The sequence below is a fragment of the Sabethes cyaneus genome, chromosome 1, assembly GCF_943734655.1.
Source record: "Sabethes cyaneus chromosome 1, idSabCyanKW18_F2, whole genome shotgun sequence".
NCBI lineage: Eukaryota > Metazoa > Arthropoda > Insecta > Diptera > Culicidae > Sabethes > Sabethes cyaneus.
The window spans coordinates 162112759-162128220 of NC_071353.1; the positions used below are offsets into that span (position 1 = coordinate 162112759).

General features: G+C 44.3%; 1 protein-coding gene across 1 annotated transcript; it reads left to right on the forward strand.

Annotated features, from left to right (window-relative positions):
• Nucleotides 1-291: 291 nt before the first annotated feature.
• Nucleotides 292-1793, forward strand: LOC128745233 (serine--tRNA ligase, mitochondrial). The gene is made up of 2 exons (XM_053842264.1): nt 292-1440; nt 1499-1793. Exons 1-2 carry the CDS (start codon nt 372-374, stop codon nt 1738-1740), a joined length of 1311 nt encoding a protein of 436 aa, XP_053698239.1. The 5' UTR covers nt 292-371; the 3' UTR covers nt 1741-1793.
• The last annotated feature ends 13669 nt before the right edge of the window (nt 1794-15462 follow it).

Here is a 15462-nt window from a genome sequence, read left to right on the forward strand (position 1 = left end):
CATAAAAAACCGCGTAAAAAGCGACTTCAGTGTACCACAATTGCGAAATTTTTAAGGTAAAAATTTTATCGCGAGTAGCAAAATATTATGTAACAGACGTTTTTGCAGACCAGTGTAATCATCGCACTTGTTTGCCTCTACATCAGATTTCTGTTTTCGCATCTCTGATTTTCAGAATCACACAAAACATCGCGTGAACTGTCATCTTAGTGCCGCTCTGTTTACATTTTTTTTTGTGAAACATTCCATTTACCTTGCGATTCACGCAAAGTAATACGTTAAATTTGTGAAACAAGTTACGGTTTTCTAACATTTTTGTATAAAGTTCTGTAACTGAGTGCTATGTAGCACCATTTAAAAAGTTACTAATCATGTTTACGTCAAGAAGTCTCAGTCTGGTAAAATATAAGCACTTCACAGCATCATGGACAAGATTCGTTCACCACAAGTTCAATCTTCAGCAACCAACCTACGACACGGATTATCTTCTAAACCCGGCGAACATAGCAGAGATCCAGTCCAACATCGAGCATCGGAAAGGAGTTGGTAACATCAATCTAGTCCACGAAATAAATAATCAACTGAAAACGATTTCGGCCGGCGATGAAGCTGAAAGGAGTCGGTTAAACGCTCAATTACAGTCAGAATTGCGAAGCATTCCCAATAAAACCCATCCGGACATACTGCACTACGGTACTGAACCCAAGTTGGTTAAGTACTACAATCAGAAACCCGTGTTCGATGGAACCAAAGTGTTTGAATTTTCCGAAATAGCCAGGAAAATGAACATTTTACGAACGGAAAAGTTGAGTAATTTTACCGGTCATAAATCGTACTATTTAACGGGAGAACTAGCCGAACTAGAGCAGGCATTAATTCAGTATGCTGTCACAAACCTTTTGAGGAATGGCTTCAAACTCATAACCGTACCGGATGTTTTACCAGCACGGATTATCGAGAGCTGCGGAATGAACACCCACGGCGAGCGAAATCAAGTGTACAAGCTAAACTACCCGCACGAAAGGCTGTGCCTGTCGGGAACATCCGAAATGGCACTGGCAGGATATTTCGCGGGTACGGAAACCGCCGAAGCGGATTTACCCCTGCGGCTAATGGCCGTTAGTCGGTGCTTCCGGGCCGAGACTTCGGGTCTGCAGGAGGAAAAAGGCATTTATCGGGTGCATCAATTTACCAAGGTGGAAATGTTCGCCGTTTGTGGGCAGCAGCAGTCGGCAGCGGTGCTCGAGCAGTTTCGCGATCTAGAGGTGCAGCTGTTCGAGGCACTGGGGTTGCATTTTCAACTGCTCGATATGCCGGCGTGCGAGTTGGGTGCACCGGCGTACCGAAAGTACGACATAGAAGCATGGATGCCCGGCCGGGGGATGTACGGGGAAATCTCCAGCTGTAGCGATTGTACCGACTATCAATCGAGGCGGTTAGGTAAGGTGGAATGAGATGAGTAAGTATTTTAAAGTTTAATTTAAACTGTTTTCCGAAGGTATTCGGTATCGAACAAATGACGGTGGCGATTTACGTTACGCACATACGGTAAACGGAACGGCTTGTGCCATCCCTCGCATGTTGATTGCATTGCTGGAGAATTTTCAAAATCAGGACTATACCGTCACTGTACCGGAACCGCTGCGGAAGTTTATGCGGGGGAAAACTGCGATCAGTCGAAAGAAGCTGTTGCCTGAGTTGAAACTGACGAAGCGACTGAAACAGGAGGAAATCTGCTAAAAGGGTGCTTCTAGTAGTATTATTACGCAGATTCTAGCAATAAAATTGTCTATTACAGTAGTAAATTGACGTGTTCCGAAACAGAATGCATGCAACTTTGACCGCATATGGTAAAACGATCAAGCGGTGCAAATTTTGCTTTTTCTGCGGTGGCTGGATCAGAAAATTGAATTCTTTTCTGGCTGTCTAATAGATATGTAATATGCCGGATCGGAAAGATCAGTTCCGGTTCACTGAAGCTTTGTTCTGGTTTGGTTTTTTTGTTTTGCCTTCAACCGGTTGTCAACTACTCAACAGAATGTCGCTGTGCGATCAAGCGAAACAGACTCGTACGGAACGGCACGACATCAGACAAACGCGGGAAGAATGTTATTGATATATGTAGGTACCTACCTTCGGTTGTATACGATTTCACGTTGTTTTGGGCTCTTACGTTCAATTCATGCATCTCGCGAAGGTTTCGAGTCGATAGATGTTCTTCTAAGTGGTACAAAATCCAACTCACGTGGAATGGAAACTGTTAAATGAATATGTATAACGAAATTTTAGTTTTTGATTTTCTCTTAAGATATAGGTCTTTACCGTTCGGATAACCGATAGACCATCGCTTACCTGGTTCAGATTATGCGGCTAACTTTTTCTCTAATTGGTTTTGGCGTTTGCAGAGGGCAAGCTAATGGCGAATGCAAAAGCCTACTTCGATTTTTAAATAAACCTGCATGTAATGAGAAGAATGTCAAATTTTCAATAATTAGGGTAAGGAAGTGCCGCTTAAGATGAATATTTTGAAGCTATGATTCAACATCTTTATGAAAATAGAAACATTGTTAAGTAATCGGTAAAGTAATGGTAGATCTTTTATACGCAATTAATTTTCTTAGCTGCCTAAACTTCAGAGTTCTACTACAAAGATTTGTTTTACTACAAATTTTATGGAGAAGGTGGGAAATATATCACAGTCTGGGTCAACCCGTGCACTTTGAAATTAAATGAATGAAATAGGGAGAATTACCTTTAATGTAGAAGCGTCAATTATAGCTCTGGTCCTTCCAAGCCCCCACCTAGCGCTTCATCGCAAATCTATGCAAAAATTGACGATCAATGGCCATACCTGAAAGCTGAAAAGGCCTCATGTGCATACTGGCAGGGATGACTTAATCACTTTGACTCAATTTTGATTCAGAGGCGGCTTAAACAGCATCTATCTCGGAGCGAGCGGCTGAATATGAAGTGATGTGAAGTTAGTTTTCGGCAGGTTGCGGGTTAGGCTAGCTAAGGTTCGGCCAAAAAGGACGGCTTCGACATGCCTGGTATACGATTGATAGTTTAAAGCTGCGAAGTTTATACAACGTTTGCCGTTATAGTTCGTGTCGGTGTGCAGGCTACGGAATCCTATCACCGGTCTGTACATTTCTTCCTTACCCGATGACGATTTTGATGTTCCGTTGCCAGTCGCTTTCGTACGTTGTTTCCAGCCTTGCTTAGAACGCTTCCTTTTCATCGACAGTTCTACCTTCGTGCGGGCAGCGCGCGTTCATGATGCTGTAATTGAAGAAGCGACCTTTTATCCTCAATAGACACATTCTCTCGTTGATCGTCTTCCAACATATGACGCGATCCTGTACCCTGCCCAACACTGCAAAGCCCGTTCTAAGTTCATTCGCAGTGTCTTCTTCTTCTTCTTCAGCAGCATAGAGCCGGGGTGGCTAGTGCTGTTTCAAGCACTCGTCTCCATTCAACTCGGTCTTGGGCCACTCGTCGCCAATTTCCTAGTCGTCTCAGAAGTCGCAAATCGCTTTCGACCTGGTAGAGCCATCGTGCACGTTGGGCCCCCCTGTTCCTGGTGCCGGTGGGGTTGTTGAAGAGGACTATTTTCGTCGCACTGTCGTCCGGCATCCTTACGACGTGTCCGGCCCACCGTAGCCTGCTAACTTTCGCTAGATGTACAATGGGAGTCTCCCCAAGCAGTGCCTGCAGCTCGTGATTCATACGCCTCCGCCACTCTCCGCTTTCAGTTTGTACTCCGCCAAATATCGTCCGCAGCACTTTCCGCTCAAACACGACAAGAGCGCGTATGTCCTCCGTAAGCAGCGTCACGGCTTCAAGTCCATAAAGAACTGCCGGTCTAATAATGGTTTTGTACATTGTTAGCTTCGTGCGGCGGCGTATGCTTCCTGATCGTAGCGTTTTACGAAGGGCAAAGTAGCCCCGATTCCCGCTTGGATGCGCCGCTGGATCTCCTTACTAGTGTTGTTGTCCGCGGTCACCAGCGATCCCAAATACACGAACTCCTCTACCACTTCTATTCGTCGCCGTCAACGGTTACCGTCCGTGGGAGGCGCGCATTTGTTTCCTATGAGCCTCTTTCTTTCATGTATTTGGTCTTCGACGCATTTATTTTTAGCCCAATTCTCCTAGATTCCGCTTTCAGTCTGGCGTAGATTGCCTCCGCCGTCGCAAAGTTCCTGGCAATGATATCGAAGTCATCTGCAAAGCTTAGAAGTTGGCTACTCTTGGTAAAAATCGTGCCTCTCGTTTCGATGCCCGCTCGTCGGATCACCCCCTCAAGAACGATGTTGAACAGCATGCAGGATAAACCGTCACCTTGTCTCAACCCTCGCCGTGTCTCGAAAGGACTCGAGAGTATCCCAGAGATGCGTACGAAACACATCACTCGATCCAATGTAGCTCTGATCAGTCGCATCAGTTTGTCCGGAAAACCGTATTCGTGCATTATCTGCCATAGCTTATCTCGATCTACTGTATCCTATGCTGCTTTGAAATCGATAAAGATGTGATGCGTGGGCACGTTGTACTCCCGACATTTCTGCAAGATCTGTCAAATAGTAAAAATTTGGTCCGTAGTTGCGCGAGCCCCCATGAAACCCGCCTGATAATTCCCTACGAAACCTTGTGCTATCAGTGACAGCCGGCGTAACAGGATCTGGGAGAGTACCTTGTAGGCGGCGTTTACCAGCGTAACACCACGATAGTTGCAGCAGTCTAGCCGATCACCCTTTTTGTCGATGGGACAAACCACTCCTTCCTTCCACTCCTCCGGTAGCTTTTTCTCCTCCCAAATCCTCGAAATAACCCAGTGTAGAGCCTTTGCTAGCGTTTCTCTGCCATGTTTATAAAGCTCTGCTGGTAGGCGGTCCTTCCCAGCGGCTTTATTGGTCTTCAGCAGCCTGATTTCTCGTTTGACTTCTTGGAGATCAGGTGCTAGGACATCATTATCTTCCATGGGCGCTCCTAGGCTAATTTCCGTTTCGCCTCCTTCTGCAACTTCGCCATTGAGGTGTTCATCGAAGAACTGCTTCCACCTGTCGACCACCTCGCGCTCGTTTGTAATTAGATTCCCTCCCTCGTCCCTACACATGTCAGGTTTCGGTGTGTAGCCCTTCAGAGTTTGGTTCACCTTCTCATAAAACTTGCGCGTGTCATTAGCTCGGAATAGTTGCTCTAATTCTTCACGATCTCTGTCCTCCTTTTGGCGCTTTTTTCTCCTCAGGATCGTGGTCAACTGGTTCCTAGCTCGTCGGTACTTGGCCAGGTTTTCTCTAGTGGCAATACTTAGATAATTTTCCAAGCATTTTTTTTCTCCTCCACCGCTTGTTGGCATTCCCCATCAAACCAATCATTTTGTGTACTCCGAGGCTTAATAACTAGTGCCGCGGTAGCGGCCTCTCCGATGGCCGAGCGTATTCTGCCCCAACCGTCTTCGAGGTTTGAAGCACCTAACTCCTCGGAAGAAGGCAGTGCCTCATTCAGTACTCGCGCGTGGTTCTGGGCAGCTTGTGGGTTATCTAGCTGCCTGATGTTCAGCCGAGGAGGGCGGCTTTGACGTGTCCGGTATACGGTGGACAGCTTTGAGCGCACATGTACTGCTACTAGGTAATGGTCAGAATCAATATCCGCACCCCGACGGGAGTGTACGTTCGTGATGTTAGAGAAAAATCGGCCCTCTATGAGAACGTGGTCAATTTGGTTCATTGTACGTTGGTCAGGTGATCTCCAGGTGGCTTTGTGGATATCCTTGCGCGGGAAAAAGGTGCTTCGGATCACCAGGCCCACATGGAAAAAGCAAAAAGCGCAAATCGACGTAATCTAATCTGACATTGATCTAAAAGCAGCGTTCGATCGTACTTACTTTACTTTAGAAGCAACGGTCCGTTACCGATCCTGCGCCGAACGAATTATGGTCCTCCAGTACCGTCGGTCCTGGGCTGCCGTTCTCCAATCCCCACGAACACCAGCTGAACGTCTTCGAAAGCACACACCCACCGGGTGCGGGGTTTGCCTCGGAGTCTACGGCCTCTTCCTGGTTCTCTGCTGAAAATAGTTTTGGCTACTCTTTCATCGGGCATTCTGGCCACGTGTCCAGCCCACCGCAGCCTGCCACATTGCACTACCTTCACTATATCAGCATATTTGTATACTTGGTACAGCTCGTGATTCATGCGTCTGCGCCACACTCCATTTTCCATTTTGCCACCAAGTATAGATCACAGAATTTTACGCTTAAAACCCCCAGCACTCGCCGATCAGCTTCCTTTAGCGTCCATGATTCGTGTCCGTAAAGGGCCACCGGGAGGATTAGTGTTCTGTAGAGCGCGCCAGTTTTGTGCGAATTTGCAAACTTCAGCTGGCTACGTAATCCGTAGAAAGCACGATTCGCGGCTGCAACTCGTCGTTTCACTTCGCGGCTTACATCGTCGTCACATGTCACGAGTGTACCAAGGTATATAAATTCCTCCACTACTTCATATCGTTCCCCATCTAACTCCACCTCGGCACCAACACCACTTGAGCTCCCACGTTCCCTACCAGCAACCATGTACTTCGTTTTGGCGGTATTAATGGTAAGTCCCAATCTCGCAGCTTCCCTTTTAAAGGGCCTAAAGGCCTCTTCTACTGCTCTACGGTTGATTCCGATGATATCGACGTCATCCGCAAAACCAAGAAGCATGTGAGATTTCGTGATGATAGTTCCATTCCTTTCCACGTTTGCCTTTCGTAATGCACCTACTAAGGCAATGTTAAATAGCAGGTTAGAGAGTGCATCCCCTTGCTTCAGTCCATCCAACGTCACGAAAGCAGCTGAGGTCTCACCCGCTATTTTAACGCATGATTTGGATCCGTCCAGCGTCGCACGAATCAACGTAACTAGTTTCGTCGGAAAACCATGTTCTAGCATTACCTGCCACAGCTCATTTCGTTTAACTGAATCGTACGCCGCTTTAAAGTCCACAAACAGATGGTGTGTCTGCAAATTGTACTCCCGGAACTTGTCTAGCAACTGGCGCAGGGTAAATATCTGATCCGTCGTGGAGCGACCCTCACGAAAACCATTGAGGCAGAATTGAGCAATGTAATTCCTCGATAGTTTTTACACTCCATTCGTTGTCCCTTTTTGAAAATTGGGCAAATGAGGCTATCCAACCACTCCTCCGGCATTTGTTCTTCCTCCCAGATCCTGACAATGATCCGGTGGATTGCTTCGTACAGCCGCTCGCTCCCCGCTTTAAGAAGTTCAGCCGGGATACCATCCTTCGTAGCAGCCTTACCGTTTTTCGGCTCACTGATTGCCTTCCTAACCTCCTCCTGTGTTGGTGGCTCCACAGCTTGACCATTGCTTACAATTTCTATCCTGTCCCTGCTGATCTCCGCATTTACCTCTCCATTCAATAGTGTCTGGAAGTGCTCCTTCCATCTGGCTGCTACCGCCGTTTTGTCGGTAAGCAGGTTGCCAGCACTATCATTGCACATCACAGGCATGGCAAAATTCCTACTTCTCACCGTTTTATAGAAACTCCGTGTGTCGTTGCTGGCGTATCGCTCCTCTGCGCCGGCGAGCACGTGCTCCTCGTACTCGCGTTTCTTTAGACGATGGATTCTTTTTTCCGCAGCTCTAGTCTCTCTGTATCTCTCTCTGTTTTGACGCGTTGCCGCAGTGAGCATGCGACTCCTGGCCTGGTTCTTTTCGTCTGTCACTCTCTGGCATTCGGCATCAAACCAGCTGTTACGCTGTCTTCCACGCGTCGTGCCTACCACCTCTCTCGCTGCTGTTTGGATGGCACCATGGATGTTCCTCCACAGCCCATTTATATCTTCTTCTACCTGCTGTTCTGCGATTCGCTGGTCAAGCTTCCTGGCGTATTCCACTGCTACGCCGTTAACCGCTGGATGTTGAAACGCAGCATCCTTTCAGTGCGAGTTTTCGCCGTGTTCGACAGCCTTGCGCGAATCTTACTCACTACGAGATAGTGGTCAGAGTCGATATTTGGTCCCCGAAAAGACCGTACATCGATAACATCCGAAAAGTGTCGACTGTCAATCAAGACATGATCGTTCTGAGAGCTAGAGTCTCCATTTGGATGCCTCCAGGTGTGTTTCCGAATATTCAAACGTGGAAAGTAGGTGCTACAGATGGCCATCCCTCTGGCCGCGGCAAAATTTATGAGCCTCAGACCGTTTGTTGCCAATGCAACAAGAAAACAATTTTTCCGAAATTTTAAATCGTGTATTTCGCGTACCGCGATTAAAATTTTCCTAGAATAACGATTGGCTTATAATTTATATTACAGAATAATTTTGAGAACTTACGTTTGTGCGTTTCTAGCGTTTACTATATTGATCGTCGTGGATCATCGTAGAGTAAGACTGTAGCTCTAGTATATCTAGTTTATAAGCATCAATATTATTATTTGTTAATTTAGCATGTAGTTTAATTGGCTTACGTATAAATAGGCTCAGTTAGTTTAAATCCTTTGTACCAATTTTCTATTCAATAACCTAACTCTATAAGCTGTAATTTTAGATTGTTTTAATACACACAGTATCTAGTAGTTTAACCTTTAAGAACTCACTTTAAGTTAAGCACTCCGTAGCACGTAAGTTTAATTTAGTTTTAGGTTTAAGTACTTAGCTTTTAAGTGCGAATTTAGTAAATTTAGTTTAATTAATAATTCACAATTTTGCCACTTTTGTTGATGACACGTTTTTCCTCGAACCGTGATTTGTTTTTGTTTTCTCGGTGACAAACTGACACTGACAAATCGGCTATCTCTGCCAACACGGTGAAGCGCCGCGTTGTCAAAGTACTGTGTGCGTAGGTACGGCGTAGCACGGAGAGCGTGCGCAACACCGTTATCATTGGTCGAAAGATGCAGGCTATGTCTTCCAATAACTGGACGGAAGAATTCCTCCCTCCCGATCTGCGCGTTTGCATCTCCGATGATGATCTTCACGTCGTGTTTTGGGCACTCTCCATAGGTCCTCTCAAGCTTGTCGTAAAACTCGTCTTTAGCATCATCGGATTTATCATTTGTCGGTGCGTATAAGTTGATTAGGCTATAGTTGAAGAATTTGCCCTTAATCCTCAACACGCATATACGGTCATCTACGGGCCTCCACCGGATAACTCGTTGCTTTTGTTTTCCCATCACTACGAAACCGACTCCATGTTCTGCTTTTTTACCGCCACTGTAGTAGATGTGGTACTTGAAAGAAGTGCCTGCAATAGGGTCTACTGCACGGAACTCGCTTTCTCCGGAATTTGGCCACCGAACTTTCTGAATAGCAGCGATCTCCACTCCGAGTTGATGCAGCTCTCGAGCAAGCAAGCCAGCCCCTGTCGGTTCATGGAGAGTTCGGACATTCCAGGTACCAAGTTTCCAATCGTTTTCCCTTAATCGTTTCCTTGTCCCTTTCCGTGTCCTATACCGATTGTTTCGCCCTGAATTTCTTTGTTCGTTGTTCGTGGTAATTGAAGTTTCGGTATACTACCTCACCGTGGTCGCGATACCTACATCCCGCTGATGGGTCTGCCATCTTAGGTATAGCTTGCGGGATACAGCATTTCATATTCAGCCGCCCGTTACGAGACAGACGCTTTGTGAGGCGCCCCTCACCTGGAGAACAGGCGCTCTAGTTCGCACCTCCTAGCTTAGCTGCTTCAGTAAGTACATGAAGCATTTCCGGGTAAGGCCATCGACCGTCATCATTTGACTTAGATCTGCGTGGAGGCGCTAGGTGGGAGCTTGAGAAAGCCAGAGCTATGTTTGACGCTCCTTCCAGGTAACTCTCTCCATTTCATTACCCATCGTTCGATCGTATTGACCATCAAATACTACTGCAGAAATTCTAGCGACTTGGCGCATCTCGGAATTTTACAGAATGGCTCCGTTCCTATTTATGCGGCAGAGAGCTCTGCGTGTACAGCTTAACTCTTGTTTCTCTTCCCGGTTTACTATTTGTCGGGTGTGCCTCGAGGCAGCAACATAGGTCCGCTACTGTTTGTGCTGTTTTTCAACGACATCGCCTCGCTACTTGGAGTTGGATGCAAGTTAATGTACGCTGACGATTTGAAATTGTATTCGCCAGTTCGTTCGATAGATGATTGCATGCGACTTCAGAGGCTTTTGGGTATGTTCGCTGACTGGTGCAGGAAAAACTGGCTGGTCATCAGCATCCCGAAGTGCCAAGTAATGACTTTCCATCGCATCGCTAGCCCAATCTTCTTCAACTACCAAATAATTTATTTATTTGCTCAATTAAGGTTTAGGCTTCAAGCCCGTTTTCCAATAAAAAAGTACTTAGTAACTATGAACATTAACTATTAAAAACACTCAAATGGGATGCAACTGTCCCCTAAAATACAAGCTAAGCCTATTTTTAATATTCGCTGGTGCCATGGTAACATTAACTATATGCTGTAGATCGTTGAAAGCTTTCATGAAACGGCACGTTGGCTCATGCTGGGAGTAATTCCTGTTTCGATGAGGTGGATTAAACACCCGGGTGTTCCGAAGTGCAACTTGGCTGTGATTGAAATGCAACCTTGAAGCAAGCATTTGACTGTCGGCTCGTCCAGATAGGATGTTCGTGAAGAACACTATGTCGGCAATCTTATGTCTGCAGTGGATTGTGTCAATGTTGACTAAAGAGCATAGGTCGTGATACGGCGGTAGTTCATCTCCATTGCACCTCAAGTACCGCAATGCAAAACGAACAAACTTTTTTTGGACTGTCTCTATCCGTTGTATATAGGTTACATATTGCGGACGCCAAACTACACTTGCGAAGTCTAATTTACTTCGCACAAGGCCTACATATATTGCTAGTATTGCATATGGATCCTTAAGGTCACGACCGTATCGTCTCACAAGAGCAAATAGCTTTAAGCAGTCTTTAATAACGTTGTCTATGTGACTTGTAAACGAAAGTGAACGATCAAATATGATTCCTAGGTCACGAATGGTTTCCTTGCGTGGCAAAACGATTCCGTTGTAGGAGTATTGAAATTCGATTGGACGTAGTTTTCGGGAAAAAGTCATAACAGAGCATTTATCTGGGTTGATGTTCAAGCCGCTATTCGAACAGAATATTCCAATGTTATCCACGTCAAGTTGTAGCTTAAGACAATCACTGCCAGTCTTGATAGGTAAAAAGATTTTTACATCATCTGCGTATATTAAGATTGTAGCATTGGACAACATATCCGGAAGCCTGTTCATCACTAGTACAAAAAGCAATGGTCCTAGATGACTACCCTGCGGTACTCCCGAATTAACAACAAATGAAGCAGAGACGTTTTCCTTAATTTTCACATACTGAACTCTGCGCGAAAGGTAAGTTCTTAGCCAGTTGTAAATCGGTCCATCGATGCCGAAGTCTGTAACCGATTGCATAATACTATCCGTCTTAACAGAATCAAAGGCTTTACTCATATCAGTGTATACACAGTCTACTTGAAACCCCCTTGAGATATAATCGTTTACCAGAGACGTAAATTCACAAAGGTTCGTGGTTACAGATTTTTTCTTCAAAAACCCGTGTTGAGCAGAAGAGATACGATCAGCAACCGTTTCGTATAGATGATCGTAAACTGTTTGTTCAAAGAGCTTCGGTATAGCCGACTGGATAGTTATTGCTCGATAGTTCTCCACATCTGAGCGAGATCCTTTTTTATGAATTGGACTAATACGAGATACCTTCCAAATCGAGGGGAAGTAACCGGAGGCTAGAGACGCATTAAATAGACTCGCGAGAGGTTCTATTAGTTCATTCTGAAACTCTTTCAAAAGCTTATTCGATAGTGTATCGGGACCAGGTGACAGATTTTTGTCGAGTCTGCGAATAGCATTTCCGATGCTGTTTTGAGATACTTGGTATGCTTCTGCATCGCTGTATTGAAATGGTATATTGTTGGCGGAGGTATGTTCGTCAAATACGGTTTTAAAATGTTCCGCAAATAGGTGCGTTGATGACTGAGCACCGGTAGCAGTAACGTTCTTATACTTAACGTGATCTGGAATACTGCAGTTCTTCCTTCTGCTATTTACGAACTTCCAGAAACATTTCGGGTTACCTTTTATAGATCTTTGTATTTCACTTAGGTAAACTTCATATTCTTCTCGGTGGGCAGCTTTGAACATACGTAGAACCTGCTTATAGTGCGTCACGTTTTCATCTGACCTATTTCGATGCATTCGTTTTAAAGCCGATCGTTTGGCTTTCATTAGATTGATAAGCGACCGAGAAAACCATTCGGGGTAATTGTGCTGTGATTTTTGCTGTTTGATGACCATTGGAGCATGACGGGAAAAAATATCGAAAATCACATGATAAAACGACAAAATATTATAATCCACGGAATTATTAACATTCGCAGCATCCCCGATATCGACATTGAGAACACCAACGGCGCGAATAAAATCCAGCAGCACAGATGCTTGCATAACATATCCCGCTACATCGCTTTGGAACATTTCCTCTGTAACAAAGATATTGTTCCATTCAATATTACCTAAGTCAGTACGCACGCCTACACTGTCCATTGCATTTAAATTCAAATACTTTTTGAACACCCCAATGTCACACTCGTTCGATGCGGCCGCTTCGATGGTCAATAACATCGCACAGTGATGAATTTCGTTCTTGATCAATGGATCCGTTAATGCCACCTGGCAGATGTCTGTGTCAGTAGTGAACACCAGATCAAGAAAGCAATTGTTGTTGTTTACAATATTGCATACTTGCATCAGCCCAGCAGCGAGAAAACTATCAACAATAGCTATCTCGGTTTGTGAAGTAATTTGTTCGGGTAAGTAAAATGGATTATTTGAGTCGAAATTAATTTGATTCCAATTCAAATTTGGCAGGTTAAAATCACCGACAACGATAACTTCGTCTTCCGGACTAATGCTTACAACTATGGACTCAATAAAAAGACAAAACGAGCGATAACGATCGATACCAGAGGTAGGTGCAATATATCCGCAGCACATATAGAGTGATCCGGTCTTTGCTGCTAGTTTAACACAGAGTGCTTCATTGCTTTTAGCCACTGCGTATTCTGTGCTGGCGATGCTATTTCGGACGGCAATCAGAACACCACCGCCAGAGGTTTTTTCACTATTGAAGGCATTTCTATCACAACGGTATACACGAAAGGCGGAAGAAAACAATGAACCATCCAGTACAGTTGCATCCAGGTTAGTTTCAGTGAAACAATATACATCTATGTCTAATTCAATAGACGACATATAGACAATTTTTTGTCGTTCGCATCCTCTTATACTATTCATATTTTGATAATATACATCCAATATCTTTTTCTTTTCGGTAGGTTTTCGTGTCATTGATACTATAGGACTAGTGACGGTCAAATTTGGTTCCAACTCAGGTACGTCAGTAGCATTTATGTTAATTTCAATACGATTATGATCATTCAATATTGCAGGATTGTTATTACTACTGTGTATTGGCAAGGGGTGTAAGAAAGTTTTCTGGATTGGACTCATTATCTCTGATATTTTGAAATGTGTTTGTTCGAGGTTCACTTATGAATTCGCGGAAATAAATACCAGTTTGCCAGCTCGAGGGCTGCATCGCCTTTTCTTTGAAAGCGATATCGATTCCCACCTTAAATGACACGTATGTCATTTGGCTCAAATCAGCACCATTGCGGACTAATTTAATGACTTGGACGGGGCCCTCCAGCTCCAGATTCTGCTGTACTAGTGTAGAAATCTCCTCCACAGTGGCTTGTGGGGAGAATCTAGACAGAAACAGCCAGAATTTATTTACTCGAGGGGGCAGCGGTACGATCGGAATAGATGAACCCTGCGGTGGCTCTTTATTCCCACAAAGCATTCGAACGGCATTTGTTTCTTCGTGTGGGAGATCTACAAGAATGCGAGGACGCTTAGGCGCTCTACCCTCTGACCCGGGAATCACTTTGGGAGTTGAAGGCGTAACGGGAATTTTTCGCGTAATTCGATTAATCATGTTTGCATTTTTCTTGATTTCATCTCTTAATTCTTCGAACATTTTGCTTTGCTGATCCAATACGGAGTGAAGTACGTTATTAGCATTGGTAAGAGAATCTCGAAAAGTTACATTATGCATAATTTTCCGGCAAGCGTGACACATCCAAAATAAACCAGCGCTAGATTTTACCTCTTCCCATACTGCTGGATTAAGCTTGGAGCATCCAAAATGGAATGTTGATCTACAGAAACCTTGACAAACAACTGTATCTGCATCCGTATGAATGACATTAGCACAGGCGTTGCAGAGATGATCCATTTCTACTGCTGTTTTATTTTGCACTTTAATCACGTTATCAAAAGAAACTTTAATACTTCCGAGCACAGTATCTTCCAATGATCACGATTATCACAGTGAAATTACAAGATAAACAGTATTTCAATGACAAAATTATCACAAAACTGCAGCTCACTTTTCAACAACTTTCTGTTTGTAAACAAACCGTTAATCCGTAAATAAATGGACAGGTAATTTCGAGAGTCGACCAAGTCAATGACCTCGGAGTACTGCTCCGTTCAATTTACACCGCACCACTGCAATATCGAAAGCTTCCCGACAGTTTGACTTCATCGCTAATATTGCTCGTGATTTCAGTGATCCTCACTGTCTGAAGGCGCTATACTGTTCCCTAATCGAAAATGCGTACGTAGTTTGGTGTCCTTATCAGCTGGCATGGAATCTGCGTATGGCCCATTCATGCCTATTCCGGTTGTTCCATGACTTTCGGTTACTTTTAGATGTGTAAGTAGGAATCAGTCGAGTAACCTCGAAAAAATATTCAAAATATTTGTGTCCATGAAGATCTATCTCTTCCGACTATGATATTTTTTTTTCAAATTATAAAACCTTTGAGGTAATTTTCTCAATTATTGTACAAGTTTGGGCAAAAACTCTCAGAATTACACATGAAATTTTGTACACGTGCAACATGAATTTATGCACTCAAAGCTAATCCCGAAACCAGCATGATTTTGCCACGTTTCATTCTCATGAAAATGTTGCTAAGAGTTTGAAACCGTGTTCGAAGTTTGAGTCAAAGCCTAACTGTAAATTTTCGGTACTTTTCAAGTATCAAACATAAATAAAATCAATATAGTTTCAACATTTTTTCTTAAAAGCAAACAATTCCTCAAGCAAAACTTTGAACATTTTATTTTTAACAAAGTGGCAACATAATCTAATACCTAAGTACTCGACATTTGAATCAAACGGAATATTCTTACAAGTCACTAATCCTTTGCACCAATCGATCGAGTGAAATTTCGTCACACTTTGTACGGCTGCCTATCACAATCGATCATAATGCAGATGATGATGATGACGACGGCGACGACGACGACGACGGTGGCGAGTGCCATCGATTAAGATGGGTTTGGCGAATCACTG